Consider the following 14936-nt stretch of genomic DNA (forward strand, 5'->3'; position numbering starts at 1 on the left):
CCTGCTGACCAATGGGGGAGCAGTCATCCAGTCTTCCAGTCACTATTTACCGGGCGCCCTTGGGAGTTGGTCAGGCGCCAGGCTGTGGGGAGACAGCCAGGACCCCATCCCAGAGTGGGATGGGACCCAGATTTTCTAGCTCCACGGCCACCTCTGCCTTGGTCTTCTCACCCGTGCAATGGGTTGCGGCCCCCTGGGGCAAGTGTGGGGGGGGAAGGGCGCGGCTTTAAGGTCTGCAGAAAGGCCAGCACCCAAAAGTGGGCGTGAAACTCACCGCACCTCGGGGACTTTTAGCCCCTTTCCCACCTGGAAGCGCTGTACGCTCCCCCCGGGCAAGTGCGCTCAGCCTGCCAGTTAGTGGGTTCCAGCCCTGAGGAGCCACCCCGCATCCCTCCCAGCTCCCGGGAGCAGGGGCTGGGAGACCAACCTGCGTGCGCCCCCCGGGAGTGTGCGGGCACCCAGAGGCAGGCAGGCAGGGGTGGGGGTGGGAATGGCCCGCAGCGGGGAGAAGGGAAAAGGGGAGGGCGAAGGAGGAGGGGAGAGGCGAGTCTGCCCACCCGCCCGGCCCCGAAACGCCGAGCGACTCCTCGAAGGGGGCGGGCCCGGGGGCGGGGCCTGGCCGGTGCCTTTCCCCCCACGTGTCCCCGGTTCCCAGCCCTGCCCCCGGCCCTGGGCTTATAACCTAGGATACGCGCTGCAACCGGCCCTGCTCCGCCACCACCGCCTGGACCCCGGGAGGGAGGTAAGGAGTCCCCATCTCGATCCCCAGCCTAGGTCACCCTCTCCCCATTACACCGAGGAGGCGGAGGGCACCCCGGGATCGGACCTGGACGGGAGTAACGGGGCCGACGCCCGGGCTCCTGTGGCTCAAACGCCTGGCGGCCGGACTCCTGGGTTCCACGGGCCGCGGGGCTGGGGCAGGGGCGCAAGTCCCGGGTCTGTGGGGGCAGGTCGGGTTATCTGTCCCCCTCGCGGGCCAAGGTCCTTCCTGATTTCCCTTTTCTGATCCAGCTTCCAACATGACGCAAGACCCCCCCAAATGGAGACTTTGCGAGTCAGGGGGTGTGAGGGTCCCAGACGCTCTCGTCCCCTCTCTGTCCACCCCGCTCTTTAACTCTGGGTGCAGCCAGAGCTCCACCCCACGTGCGCCCCTCGCCTCCCGGGGCTTGGGCGCGTCGGCCCCTCGCCCCGCCCCAGCCTCAGTTTACTGCCTGGCCTGCCCGGCCAGTGCCCGGGGTGCGCCTGGGCTCCTTCACCAGCAGGGGGCGACTGTCGCCTCCTTCCTCCTACAAGGGATTTGCGTCCCCGCGCAGGTGGGGTCGGTGGCCGCGCCCGGCCGAGGTGCCGGGTTTCCGGCTGGCTCTGGGCTCTGGGCTGTGGGAGGGGCCGCCGCGCAGGAAACGGCCGCCGGCCTGGCCGCTGCTGCCTTCGGCCCCTTGGGCGGCTGCGCCCCGCAGGAAGGGAGGGATGGTCCTGGTGAAATGGAGGGGAGTCCTCTCCCGTCCCGCCTGGGCTCTCCCTGAGGCGGCCCCGTGACATCCCCCCCCCCTCCCCGCCCTTCACTATTCCTCTCTGCAAGGGAGGCGTCTCCTCCGGGGCCTGGCGGCCTGGCTGCACACTGGGGCAGGAACAAACCTGTCCTTTATCCGGGGACGGATCAAATAGGCGCGGGGCTTTGATCCCTCTCTCCCAGCCCACGCCTGGTGACAGGAGAGGGCAGGTTCTGGAGGCCGGCGGACCCCAGCCCTGAAGGCAGGTGCAACCGGGGGAGGCCTTGGGACAGCCTCTCTGCTTCCCCAGCCTCGCGTTCCCCGCCCGTCCAGGTGCCACAGGCTCGGGGCTCCGTGCAAGGTCTCCGTAGACCGCGGCGGGCAGTGCCTGGGTCCATGCTGGGGGCAGGAACCGGAGACAGGTTCCCTGCCCCTCTCCCTTAGGTTCTGCTGGTAGAGGCTGAAGCTGCCACAAAGGGGCTGGGAACTTTGGTGATGGTTAGAAACTGGAGGAGTCTCCCTTAAAAACTCCCTCCCCCTCCCCTCCCCCTCTCAGCCAGGGCAGGGGCGCACGGGGGTGGGGCTGTCTAAGGTGGAGCCACCTGCGCGCTATAATGAGCAGCGGTTCTGGCTCCGCTCGGTGCTCCTGAATGAGGGGTGAATCCAGCCCGCGGAGTTCCCAGAGCGCTGGGCACCGGAGAGTGAAGGAGGAAGGCTCCCCTGAGTGTTCATCACATGTGCCCCCCCCAACTGCCTGCCTGCTCTGGGCTCAGGTAACCCTTTTCTCCTGGCCCAGGACCCCAGTGGGGGCTCCACGGGGCAGAGGAGGGGCCAGGCCCAGACCAACCTGCTGTGCCATCACTTTCCCTGGGTCCTGGGCGTCCGCCAGAACAGCCAGATGCCTCCATCTGAGCGCACAGCCCCAGAAGTGTCTTGCCTGTGGGCGCCCATGTGGAAGGAGCCTGCTGGAATCCAGGGCCTGCACCTCTGGTTTCTGCTGTAATACTTTGGGAAAAGTGGGGTCTTCCAGGCCTTGGCTCCCTCCCTCCTTTGGGCAGGCACCCTCCCCAGCTTGGGCTAGGCCAGGCTCCCGTAAGCGATTCGATATTATTAGTGGAATGAACAGATAAATGAATGCACTTTCCCCCACAGCCAGGTGCTCTTAGAAGAGGGTTTGAGTGTCTGTCACCAGGGCCTCGTGAGCGCTACTTAGTTTCCCGTACACGGATCCCAGGGCGTTTTCAAGAAACTGGAGACTCAGTTTTCTTAAGCCAAGGCAGACTCTCAATTGACCCTCAACTTTGGGTGGAGGAAGTTTTCTGGGGTGCTGGTGGCCCCGAGAGAGCCCAGTGTTCCTAATGGATTCTCAGGCCCCAGGAATCACCGCTGAGAGCTGGCTCAGTATGGAGCCTAGGACAAGCCCCCTGCCCTCAGCGTCCTTACCTGCCATTTGGGAAGAAAACCTCCCTGTCTCACCATGAACATGCAGATGAAATGATGGGGCCAGTGCCGGTGTGGGGGGTTGGCTGGCGGGGGGGGGGGGTGTTTGTCAAGCAAATGTTCAGGCTGAATCACAACAGCGCTACCTCATGGTCAAAATGTGGAATTGCAGCCTAGCTCTATCAGACACTAATGAGGGCAGCAAAGAGAAGCTGCAGTCCTAGAATGAGGAAATCCCAAAGTCCAGGAGAATTCTTGTGGTCTGGGTGGAGCTAGCGTTTCAAATTAATGAACGCAGCTGAGCTGAGTTAGAATGTCAGCGAGGGGTTTCAGAAGAACATTCACCAGGCTGGAGCTCTGACATGCAGACAGAGAGAGAGTCCTGATTGGTGATGATTCATTGGGAATTTTGTTTTCTGGAAGCCAAGTAAAGTGAGGGGGTGATCTGTGGTCTCCTGGAGGCCCGAGTGTGTAGGGCACAGAGCAGTAAAAAGCAGGCGGTCTGCAGTCAGCCTGGGTGTCCATCCCAGCGCTGCCATTCAATAGCTTGTGACCTGGGTAAGTCACTTAACTTTTCTGAGCCCCAGGTGGTAATAATAGTCTCCACCTCGAAATCATGCACGAGATTTCGTGCATGTGGCACTGAACATACTATCTGCTCTTGTCATCATTCCAGCTTTCACATTTTAGATGCGTGAGTTTTCTTAGCGTTGAGCAAGTGCCCAGGCTGGCTTGGCCCTTCCACTGGGAGCTGCCGGGATGGCTGTGGCTGGGGCCATGGGGAATGCCTTTCCAGCTCAGGCTAGGCATCTTGTCATGATGGCACCTTCTTCCAGTCTGGAAAAGGGTGACTGGGCTGGCCCTGGGAGCCGAGGAAACCCGCCTTAGGCCCTTCATGGAGGGTGGGATGGGGCGAGGCTGGCTGGGATTGGGGGAGGCTGAGTCCAGCCAGGATCTGCTCAACACCTCGTGCGGGCGAGCAGCCCAGTGTCAGAACCAGAAGGGTTTGTAAGTTGTGTGGATGGTGAGATGGAGGCCGGGGCGGGTGGGGGTGGGGGTGGGGCTTGCTCAAGGTCAGCCATGACAGTGGTAGGAGAGCTCACGGGGTGGGCACAGGCTCTGGGCTCCTTCCCCCAGCATCTCACTGAATCCTCGAAGGCCTGGGAGATGGCTGTTCTCGCCCGTGTTTGGCAGAGAGCCGCCTAAGTAACTTGATCCCAGGTGTGGAGGGCCCAGCCACTGTGCTTTACCCGGAGGGAGTACCCCGCTCCCTTACTGGCCCCGGGGCGGATTGCTCTCGTCCCCGCCTAGCTCCCCCAAGTCAGGGCCTCAGCTTCCTTCAGTGTCTGCTGCACAGACCTTGCTGGCCCGGGGAGGAGCTTCCCCAGATGCTGGGCGGGCCGGAGCAACACCAGTGTCAGATTGCATCATTTCCCCAGGCCTCCTGGCCACCGAATCTCTGCGTGCACACACATGCAGGCGCGGCACACACATTCACCGTCAGGTACACGCTCCCAGGTGCACACGTCCTTGCACACCGCCCCGACCCGGGGTCCAGGGCCCGCATGCCCACGCATGCGCACAGCCTGGCAGGCAGTAGGGCTAGCTAGTTTCTGAAAGAGAACACGCACAGGATTCCAGACGTGGGAGGATTTTAACCCCCTGTCTTCATAGGTGAGGAACTGACCTCCAGATAATAGAACAGGCAGCGTTCTTCTGAGTGCCTGCTTCATGCCAGGCACGATCTGCCCGACGGTCCCTGTCCCCACAGAGTTCACATGGGATGCGGGGGGCAGTTAGAATACAGCATGTCACGTGCTGTGATGAGCAAAGTACCAGGCATGGTGGGATCACTGAGGCAGACCAGGGCTGGTGGTCAGTCTGTCTCCAGGGAGCTGCCCCTCCCCCACTCTGGTGCCCACCCTCTGGCTCCCGGAGTGCGTGGGAGGTGGCAGAGCAGGGATGAGTCTGAGAGCTGGGTGCATTGGGCTTCGCACAGTGTCTCCTCACCTCTAGCCCAGCCCAGCCACCTGCGGGCTCGCAGACCACACCCTGCGCCTTCCCAGGGAGGGGTAGCCTTGTACTTACACATCCAGCTGGTAAAGGGTTCAATCCGGACTCTGCCACTTACTGCAATGGAGCTATTCAGAAAATATGCCACAGGATACACACCCCACCCCAACACCTCCCCCCAAGCCTGCCCCCTCAGCCAGGCTGCTCAAAGGGGGTTCCAGCACTGGGGAGGTTAGTTCAGGGCCTCTGCTCTCCTCCCCCACCCCCACTCCTGCTGGGGCTGCTGTGCCTGGAAGCTGAGCCGCTCTTCCTTTTGGTTCTGCAGAGAGTGGTTTGCCAAGCAGTGAAGACAGATTCCAGAAGCCGGGAACCCACACTTCCAACCCCAGGTACTTCCCACCATCAGTCCTTCCTGCCTCCTTCCCTCTGTCCTTGATGGCCTGTTGCCTGTCATCATATGCGGGCCGCAGGGTGATGGTCTGGTGAGCCCCCTGCAGCCCAGCCTGCTGGGGACGGGACCTGGCAGGTGTCGAATGGCCAGTAGAGGGGAGAGCTATGGATATCAGCCAGAACCACCCGCCACCCCACTGTCTCGTGGGTGTTTTCTCCCAAGTCCAGAGGGCAGAGGGGTATGTGGGCCGTGGGGCAGCTGGTGGCGGGCCTGTGACATGTCAGGACATGGTCAGGCTCCGTGTCCAGGCTCTGCTGCCCAGGGCGGGCCATAAGGCCCACGCCTCACTTCTCTGACCCCCGGCACACGGGGAGTTTCCGGTGTCCAGGCCGCTGTACCACGGTGCTGGTGGCAGGGTGCCCCGCCGGCTCCCATGGGTCTATGGAAGGGTGTCCACGGCCTCCCCCAATAGTGTCCAGTAAGGACCCTGACCTTGGTCAGGCTGCCATGTTAACGCTCCCACAAGACCCAAGCACGCTCCCTGTAAACGTGGAGTGCTGGGGTCCCACCACCTCAAGCGAGTGTTTCGCTGTAGCCGAGGAGTGGGGTGGGGTGGGAAATGGTGCCTCTGCCCTCTGCTGCAGAGAGACACATCCGTCACCTGGGGAGGAGCTGTAGGTCACAGAGGGGTACCGTGCCTCTGCGTACCTTGTTCCCTCTCTGGGCCCCAGTTTCTCTACCTGAACCCTGGGTGGCTGGTCTCTGAGTTCCTCCCAGCTGACCCCTTTCAGAGTGGAGTTGACTGGGGGGCTCAGGCCTCTGTGCTCCCTTCTCAGAAGTATTTGTATTTGAAAAGAGCCTGAAATCCCAGTGCGTGAAGGTTCCCCGGGGCCAGGCTGGGAGAGGTACATGGCGGGGGTGCTCTGCCCTGTGGTGTCCTACAGCTGGGTGGCAGCACCCAGGCTGAAAAGAGCCAGCTTCTGGAGGCAGACACAGACACATGTGCTGGCCTCCAGCTGCTGCTGACCTCGCTGAGCCCCTGGACAATGGGCATGACAGCACCTCCTCCATGGGGCCATGGTCGGGGTGCAGAGAGACCCTCCTGGGCACTGCCTGGGCTTAGCAAGGAGCTGTTCTGATTGGGGCGCAGGGGCTGCCAGAGGCTCCTGGCCTCGGTCCAACAGCTTGGCCACAGGCCCCCTCTCTAGCTGGAGTGGGATTGGCTCCTGGACACGCCCCCCTAACAGCCCCAAATTGTTGCCGCATTCCCAGGCCCCAGTGTGGCATGTGGGTGGGGGCGTGCAGTGTGCAGGGTCAGGGTCCCCGGTGGCGGGGTGTGTGTGGGGGTGTGGCTTTAGGAAGGAGGAGCTCCTCAGTGACCCTGCTGATGGTGAACGTCCTGTCCCCAGTCCTCAGTGGCAGCTTGTCCAGGGGATAAGGCTGCCCAAGGTCGAGGTGGGGGCTGGGGACAGGCCAGGAGGGAGCCGTTTGCAGGGGCTGGCAGGTGTGGGTGGATGGCATCCATCGCTCATGTTCTTCCTTGACTCCCTGCAGACATGTCCGGCAAGGGCTCTGTGGTTCTGGCCTACAGCGGCGGCCTAGACACGTCTTGCATTCTCGTGTGGCTGAAGGAGCAAGGCTATGATGTCATCGCCTACCTGGTGAGGAGGGTCCTAGAGGGTCTGTCTTTCCACCTGCTGCCCGCCCAGCCTGCCCACCGTCTCGCTGTCCCTGGCCCACGACTGGCCTCCCTCTCGAAGCCTGAGTGGAACTCTGGGATAATGCTCCTCATTGTACTGCCTCCTTTCTTTATCTGTAAAATGAGCATCCATGACGTCCCCGGGTCTGAGATGTGCCCCCAGCACAGAGTGGGCCGGCTCTCCTGTGGGTGACTGGACCGGTGACACCAGACGTGAGCTTGGCAGTGTGGCTGGTCACCTGCCTGGAGATGGACACTGGGCTTAGCCTGCTGAAGGCCACACAGCCTTCCCCTTTCTGAAAGTCCCAGCCAGGCCCCAGTAATACAGAAGATGGGGGGGGGGGCGAGAGGGTGGTGGGGATGGGTGTCCTGCAGCAGCTGAGCTGGCAGAGCCCTTGCAGATCACCTAGTTCTGGATGGCAAGTAGGTCACAGGCCACAGGCCATAGGTTAGGTATGACGCCAGTCTCCCACGCAGGGTGCGTGGCAGCCATCCCTCATCAAACCAGCTCCACTTCTGATGAGCCTGGACGTGGCTTCTGAATCTTTCTCTGTGTGGCTGGACTATTCAGGACTCCTGGCTGCAAATTCTAAAAATCCAGCTCAAACCAGCTTAAGCAAAAACAAAAACACACAGACAGTTCTTGACTCATGTATAACTGAGAAGTCCAGGGATAGGATGACTTCAGGCAAGGCTTGATCCAGGTTCTTGTTTAGATCTGTCTCCATCTCTACCTAGCTCCATCCTTGGCCTCTCCACAGGACAAGCAAGGCTCACAGCACCGGGGCCTCGTTTTCCCAGAAAAAGGAAAGCATCCTGCAGAGGCTCTGGCAGCAGGCTGAGTCACTGCCCACCATACATTGATCACTAGCTGTGTCTTGGAGGACTCTGATTGGCTAGCCTTGGATCATGGGCCCGCCCCTACAGTGAGCAGGAGACATGAGTCTCTCTCCTCCAACGCCATGGGGAAAAGCCCCAGGAAAGAAGGTTCTGTTCCCAGAGGAAGTGAGGGTGCGGCTCTGAGCAGATCAAAATTCAGCTGTTGCCAAGAATGATTTGCTTTTACATAGTCAATGCACCATACCTCACGGGGCCCAATCCCCCCGTCGTTCTGGGGGTTGGGGGGTGCAGGAGGCCCCGGGAGGGGAAGCATATTGCTCAGGCACCTGGTGAGTTGGAGCCACAGCTGAGTGTGGGTGCGGAGATCCCGGGCGTGACCTTGTCAGCAGCCCAGTGGGACAGTCTGCTTCACAGGCCACTACGGGGCAGGCAGAAATGCTGAGTGGCCTCCGAGGAGCACCTGCAGCTGGGCTCTGGGAGGACCCGGGCAGCAGGCCAGAGTGCGGCCAGCAGGAAATATGTCGGTGTCTAGACGGGGGCCCTCGGACGGGGATCAGGCTGCAGCGCAGGGCAGCTGGGAGCCTCAACACAGGCCACTGCCTCCTGCCTGCTTGGATGGGACGGTTAGGTGGCGGCACTTGGCTGGGGAAGTGAGCTGGGGGTTGGGCAGCTCCTGACAACCGGACTTTGCCCTGGTTTTGGGAGTGCAGAGGGTGGGGAGGGAGATGATTCAAGGGAAGCCTTTGATCTTCAAGGCAGTGATGGCAAATGTTGCAGCCCAGCAGCCAGGACCCAGCCAGTCCCGGACCCACACTGTTAGCTCCTGGAAATAAGCCAGCTTCTCCAGAGCCTGGCTTGTGCCCTCTCTCCTTCCTGCGACCTCAGCTGTCACATGGGGACCCCTCTTGGGGGTGGGTGGTGCTGACCTACGTCTCAGCTCTTTCTGCCCCTCAACTGATCGGGCCTCTCTGCTTCTGCTCCTCAGGCCAATATTGGCCAGAAGGAAGACTTCGAGGAAGCCAGGAAGAAGGCGCTGAAGCTCGGGGCCAAAAAGGTACCAAGTCACGGCTGAGTTTGGGCTTGGAAGTGGGGTTTTGACATGGTGGGGACAGCGGTGGGCCTTCCTGTCCCCAAGCTCCTTGTCCCCTGCTTCCCTTCCCGTTGGTCCTCTTGCTTCCAAGAGCATGAAATCAATTCCTTCTGCATTCAGCTGTGTGAGTGCTGCCTTGGCCACTCCTCCACCCAGCTTCCTCTGTGTCCCACCTCCCCATCCTTCTGTCTCTCCCTCAGCCAGCCAACTCCCCCATCCGCTCACTCATCCGCCTGTCCATCCATCCACCTGGCCATCCCTCATTTATCCGTGTCCATTTACCCATCCTTCCATCCACTCAACAGAATCAGAAAACTCCAGCTGAGTTAGTACATTGATTGAGCATCTAATCACGTGGCGAGCAGGCCCCATGCTGGGTGTGGGGCACAGAGGGTGGTCCCTGCTCACATGGGCTCACAGGGCAAGCGTGAGCAGCTCCCGTGGAGCCGTCCCTGGCATCCGAGTCAGAACCACTTCCCTCACCCAACCCAACTTGTGAAAACCAAAAATACCTTCAGGTATTGCCAGCTGCCCCCTGGGGACAAAATCATTGCTGGCTTTTGGGGAGGACGTCTAGCTACTGCTCTGGAGCTCAGGTAGCAGCTAAGTTTGACTTCAGGCCCAGAACGCTATGCTGGGATGGATTTCGGGACCACGGCTAGTGTCAGTGGGGTGCTCTGTCCCGATTGATTAACAATGTCTGCCCCGACTGCAGGTTAGGGTGTAACAGTACTGTGTGCCGGCACTGATTAGCGATGTCTGCTCCAGATGCAGAAGGAACAGTGACGTTTGCCGGGGTCCATTAGCAGTGTCTGCCTTAGATACAGACGATGTCCGTCCCCCGGGGCTCTGCCTCCTGACCGGGCCTGGCCTTGCTGGGACTCCCTCCCACGCAGGTATTCATCGAGGACGTCAGCAAGGAGTTTGTGGAGGAGTTCATCTGGCCCGCCATCCAGTCCAGTGCGCTGTATGAGGACCGCTACCTGATGGGCACCTCTCTGGCCAGGCCCTGCATCGCCCGCAAACAGGTGGAGATCGCCCAGCGAGAGGGAGCCAAGTACGTGTCCCACGGCGCCACGGGAAAGGTGAGACCAAGGGTGGATGGCCCTGGGGAGGCTGGGGCGGGAGAAGGTGACAAGGGCTGCGCAGGGGGACACGGGCAGCGGGAGATGGGCAGACGGCCCTCGAGCACTTGTAGGTTTGCCCCCGAAACGGTCAGGCGCACGGCGGACAGATTGGCCTGAATAAGAGGAGTGTTGTGAGTACGTAGTAGCGAATCTCTAGGTGTAGTGACAGCTCCACAGGCAGGGAGTTCCCTGTGCGTGTTCCCCCTGCAGTGGGAGCGATGGCACCCACTGGGCAAACGTGAGGCGGAGCCTTGGGCACAGTGCCACTGGCCAAGGTCACCGAGCGCGCGTCACCCTCTATGCAGTGGAGAGGATCGGAGACCCGAGTTAGCGGAGGAGCGGGTTTGGATCCCAGCTGAGGGGCCTCGTCTGTGCTCCCGAGTGAAGCCCCTCAGCTTCTTCATGAGCCGAGTGGGGATAAGCTCTGCCTCAGCTGCCCCAGGCTGCTGCAGCTTAAACAACAGCTGGTGGTGCCGTGTCGCAGTTCTGGAGGCCAGAAGTCCCACATGTAGGCGTCAGCAGGACTGTGTCCCTCGGAGGGTGCGGGGCAGGGACCGACTCGGCCTGGGTCCCGGCCCCTGGTGGCTCGGGCGGCCCTCGGCTTGTGGGTGCACCACTCAGCCCTCTGTCTTCATGTCGCCTTCCCTCTGTGCCTCTGGTTTTGTGCCCACCTTCTCCTTTTTATAAGGACACCAGGGCCCCGTCCCCACCCCGATGGCCTCCTCTTACCTTGGTTACCTCTGTCGAGATCCTATTTCCAAATAAGGCCACAGACTCAGGAACTGGGAGCCAGGGCTTCCACTTATCTTCTGTGGGGACACAATGCAACCTATAACGCACCCCCTTCTCTTGGCCCTGGTGCCCCAGTGCCGGCCGAAGGAAGACCCTGCGGGGCAGAGGCCGGAAAGCCCTCCTCAGCACGCTGTCCCGCAGGTGGCAGGGCTCAAGGAGTGGCGTTCCTAACAACATGGACAGCTGTCAGGAGACATCAGGGTTTTGGGGTCGTGAGCTCTCAGAGTCAGGGGGCACTGTGTCAACAGCCTGGTGCAGGACTTGGCTGCTAGACGACCCCGCCGTCAGAAGGCTCCGAACCTCCCAGTGACGGGGCGCTCACTACCTCGCCAGCATCCGTGGGCTGACCTGACCCTGGCGGCCCTGCCCTGGGTGGTGGAAGCCGGGGTGAGGGGCGCAGACCCCGGCCCCCTGTGATGCAGGAACACCCCCAGCTAAGACTGTGACGGAGGAGAGGGGATTTGAGAGCGCTCGCACGCAGCCGGGACCGGGCGGCCGTGGTCCGCGTCTTTGAATGCTCACGCGTTCATTCATTTGCTTGGGTGCCGGGTCAGCAAGTTTGTACTGAGTGTCGGTAAGGGGCTCGGCCCATGCTGAGCTTGGCCGTGGTGCTGGCCTTCTTGGGCCCCTTCTCTGCCCTCAGGGAGGCTGTGTCCCAGCAAGGGAAGCGAGAATGGTCACATGATAAGGTGGCTGGAGGGTTCATGCCAGCGGCGACGTGGGGGCAGCAGGCAGGGGTGGAGGGAAGCCTAAGAGAACACGGCCCTGAAGTGTGAGCGTAGGTGAATGAGTAACAGAGTACAGGACGAGTGTGCCAGGCACAGGGCACAGCTCGTGCCAAGGCCCAGAGACACAGGGCACGTGTTGGGAGCGATCACTGTGAGGGAGGCCGCAGGGAGGGCCCAGGTCGCTGGCCACCCCCCCAGTGGGGTGTTGGGGATTGGCCTGGACTGAATGGTGGGCTCCTGTGACAGAAAGGGACTGGCTAATACTCCAACCGTGAGCATGTTTTGAGCAGGATGATGGGAAATTAGACGAGGGAGGTGGGCAGACCTGGGCTCCGGGCAGAGGTGTGTGCACTGCCTTCCACTCAAGGGCAGTCGGAGAGGGTGCAGGAGAACCAGAGGTTCCAGAGCAGGCTTCAGGGCTCATCCAGCTGGAGCCAGGCCCTGGCTCCCCGGCTTTAGTACTGTGTGACTTGCCCCCCATGCAGATAGACTAGAACCAGCTCACGGGACAGTTTGAAGTCATGAGCGGGGTAATTCTAGTAAAGTACGCAGCACGGGCCTGGCATGGAGGGAATGTTCAGTGAAAGGGACGTGCCTGAACCGTACAATTATCAGGCCTGTCCTGGGGGCGCCTGCAGGCAGAGGATAATCAGCAAGAATACGTGTCAGCACAGAATGAAAAAGTTTCTGAGCCATCTCTTCTGTCCATGATCTGATGAGCTGGGCAGTGAGATCCCCATCTCAGGAGGTATTTAAGTGGAGGCCAGGAGATCAGGATTCTGAAAGGGTTTCTGCCTGGAGAAGGTCCCTCCAACGGTGCCATCAGGGCTGAGGATGGGTGCCATTCAGGGCTGGTAGAGTGAGTAGGTGGGAATGTGATGGGTCTGACTGGCTTGAGTAGCTCTTGGGGTCCAGGAAGAGACCCCCAATACTGCTGACCATAGCCACCAGCAGCTGTGTGTGCTGCTCCATTTGGTCAGCAGAGGGCACCAGAGGCTTGTATTTGAGGCCTTCCAGGGCTGACTCTGGAGGAAACAGCTGGAAAAGGAGGCAGCGGCCCAGGGTCCTGCAGGACTGTGGTTAGGAGAATGACACCCTCTGCAGCGGTTGTGTGGTCCCTTGGGACTTGCAGATGTCCCAAAGGAGGAACAGTCAGCCTTGAGACATCACTGGGGGCCAAGACGACCAGCAGTGTGAAAGTCACAGGCTGGTGTTCGTGGTACCCAGGATCTGTCACTCTATTGAGGGTTGGTGGACAAGGCATACTTCTGTGCCTCCATCTTTCCTATTTACAGGATCCGAGCAGGTCCCCAGCAGTGTCTGAGGACAATTTCCTAGAACTGGGTGGGGAGGACCAGGAGAGCCTGGGGCGGGGGGCGGGGAGTCCAGAAAATTGTAAAGTTTGTGGGGGGTCTGGCTGGCTGGGGCGGGCACCAGTGACTGACATATCAGGAGGTGGGCTCTGGGGTCCCTGAAGGCAGAACCAGTGCCGCATGGGCTGGGCCTGCGGGAGACGGACAACCCCAGGGGCTCATCCCGGTAGGACGTCTTGGCAGAGCGTTCTTCAGGGGACTCGCCATGAAGACAAAGAGCCTGGGTGTCAGCAGATGGCAGGGGGTCCCCGGCAGATGCAGAAGAGATCCGTGAGGCCAGCCCTGAGGTTCTGGCCTGTGGCTAAGTCAGCTGCTGGCCTTGCTCAGACAGAGGGGCCTCAGGGGTCCCTGTTCCAGCCTCAGGGTTGTCACCTTCACACATTTGGTCATGCACTCTATGCACCATTTGTCCAGCACTGACTTTCCTCCATGCACAGGGACACAGTATAGAAGAGGCTGGGGGGACGCTCGGGGACTTAGGAACCCCGACCTAGCAGACAGGGGGTGAGCGACGGTGACCCTGAGACATCCAATGGAGCGAGTGTTAGCCAGTGACACAAGGGGGAAGGGCAGCGCAGGCTGCAGGAACAGACTGTGCAAAGGCCTGGAGGTGAGAGGCAGCTTCCCTCCCAGGGCCCAGCCTGGTGGCCCCGGGTACAGCTCAAGCTGGGGTCCGCCCCCCATGCCCGCCAAGACCCTGATCCTTCCCCACCAAGGAGCTGCACAGAAGCTGGGGTGGCCCTTCCAGGGCCTCCTTCCCACCAGTTTTGGAAAAGGGGCCTGGGAATCTGAGCCCGAGACTCAGGCAGGGGCGAGGGGACAGGAGTTTTGTAAATGGTGCCATCTGTGTGGCTGGCCGGGGAGCAGATGGGCTACCCCCTCCCAGAGGCCCTTCCAGTCCCAGTGGGCGCCGCACCCACACTCACACGTCTATCAGCACGTGTGTCAGCACATGGATGCACATGGTCCGTGTGTGACTGCCATACCCCTTCTCGGCCCCCCGGGGTGCTGCCAGGGGCCGCCCTGGTGCTGGAGGTCAGGGGTTAGGGAGTGGAAGGACCAGAATGGCCTCGGCCCTTGCCTGAGACAGTTTGAACGGAGGCAACCTGTTTGGCTTCTGGGAGAGTCTCTGGCTTTGGAACAGATGGGGGTCCCCCTCGTGGGTCTGGATGGGCCCAGGGTGCCTGTCTGAAGAGGCACAAGCCACCATTGTTCTGTGGAAATGTGAAGCCGTGGGGAAAAAAATCGCCGGGATATGCAACACTAGACCATGTGCCTTACAAAATGAGTGGTTTTTATTGTGTCTGCCTCTGCTCTGGGAACTGGCGGCCCCGGGCCCTCGGGCAGGTGGTGCCCTGCCGTATTCCCGTCTATAAGGCAGGCATTGTAAGAGGACCCACCTCGGAGGCTCTGTAAGGATTCAGTGAGCTCCTCGTGGGTAGTAGATCTATTCAGGAAATGTGAACTGTTAGGGTTAGTGTTGCCTTCTGGCTGTGTGTCATTGGGCAAGTGGCTTTACCTCTCTGATCCTCACTTTCCTCATCTGCAAAACAGGGTTAAAAACCCCACTGGCCCCAGGCGGCTCTCCCGGTGACAACTGGCGTATAGTAGGTGCTCACTAAAGGGACTGGATGGAGGCTGATTGGGGCGGCTGGTTGGTGCAGCTTGGGGCCCCAGGAGACAAAGGAGAGGAGCAGCCTGCGTCCCTCGGCCCCTGGCTCCTCAGAGAGGGACTGAGACCTGTATTTCCGTGTCGCCTGACAAGCCTCTGGAAAATAACATGTCATTCCCGCCGCGGGCTTGCTGCGCCCTGCCGTTGTCACAGTCGGCAGCAGGTCCCCCTGTTATTTCCAGAGTGAGTGCCGTCTCCCTCTAGGCCGCGAGCTGATGGGAGGCAGGCAGGGCGCTGGCAGCCATTGTCCCTCAGGGTCGGGGCTGTGCGGCTGAGGCCAG

The 14936-nt window shown here is 60.9% G+C and overlaps 1 protein-coding gene across 1 annotated transcript in view; it reads left to right on the forward strand.

Annotated features, from left to right (window-relative positions):
* The first annotated feature begins 658 nt into the window (after window positions 1-658).
* ASS1 (argininosuccinate synthase 1) overlaps window positions 659-14936 on the forward strand; it is a 47622-nt gene continuing 33344 nt past the window's right edge. The window contains exons 1-5 of the mRNA XM_090274903.1: window positions 659-742; window positions 5269-5332; window positions 6889-6995; window positions 8859-8927; window positions 9860-10048. Coding sequence (XP_090131029.1) covers window positions 6891-6995; window positions 8859-8927; window positions 9860-10048 — 363 coding nt within the window. The 5' untranslated portion in view covers window positions 659-742; window positions 5269-5332; window positions 6889-6890. The remainder of the gene's footprint in view (window positions 743-5268; window positions 5333-6888; window positions 6996-8858; window positions 8928-9859; window positions 10049-14936) is intronic.

The sequence above is a fragment of the Furipterus horrens genome, unplaced genomic scaffold, assembly GCF_987537825.1.
Source record: "Furipterus horrens unplaced genomic scaffold, mFurHor1.1.pri manual_scaffold_4, whole genome shotgun sequence".
In the NCBI taxonomy this organism is placed as follows: domain Eukaryota; kingdom Metazoa; phylum Chordata; class Mammalia; order Chiroptera; family Furipteridae; genus Furipterus; species Furipterus horrens.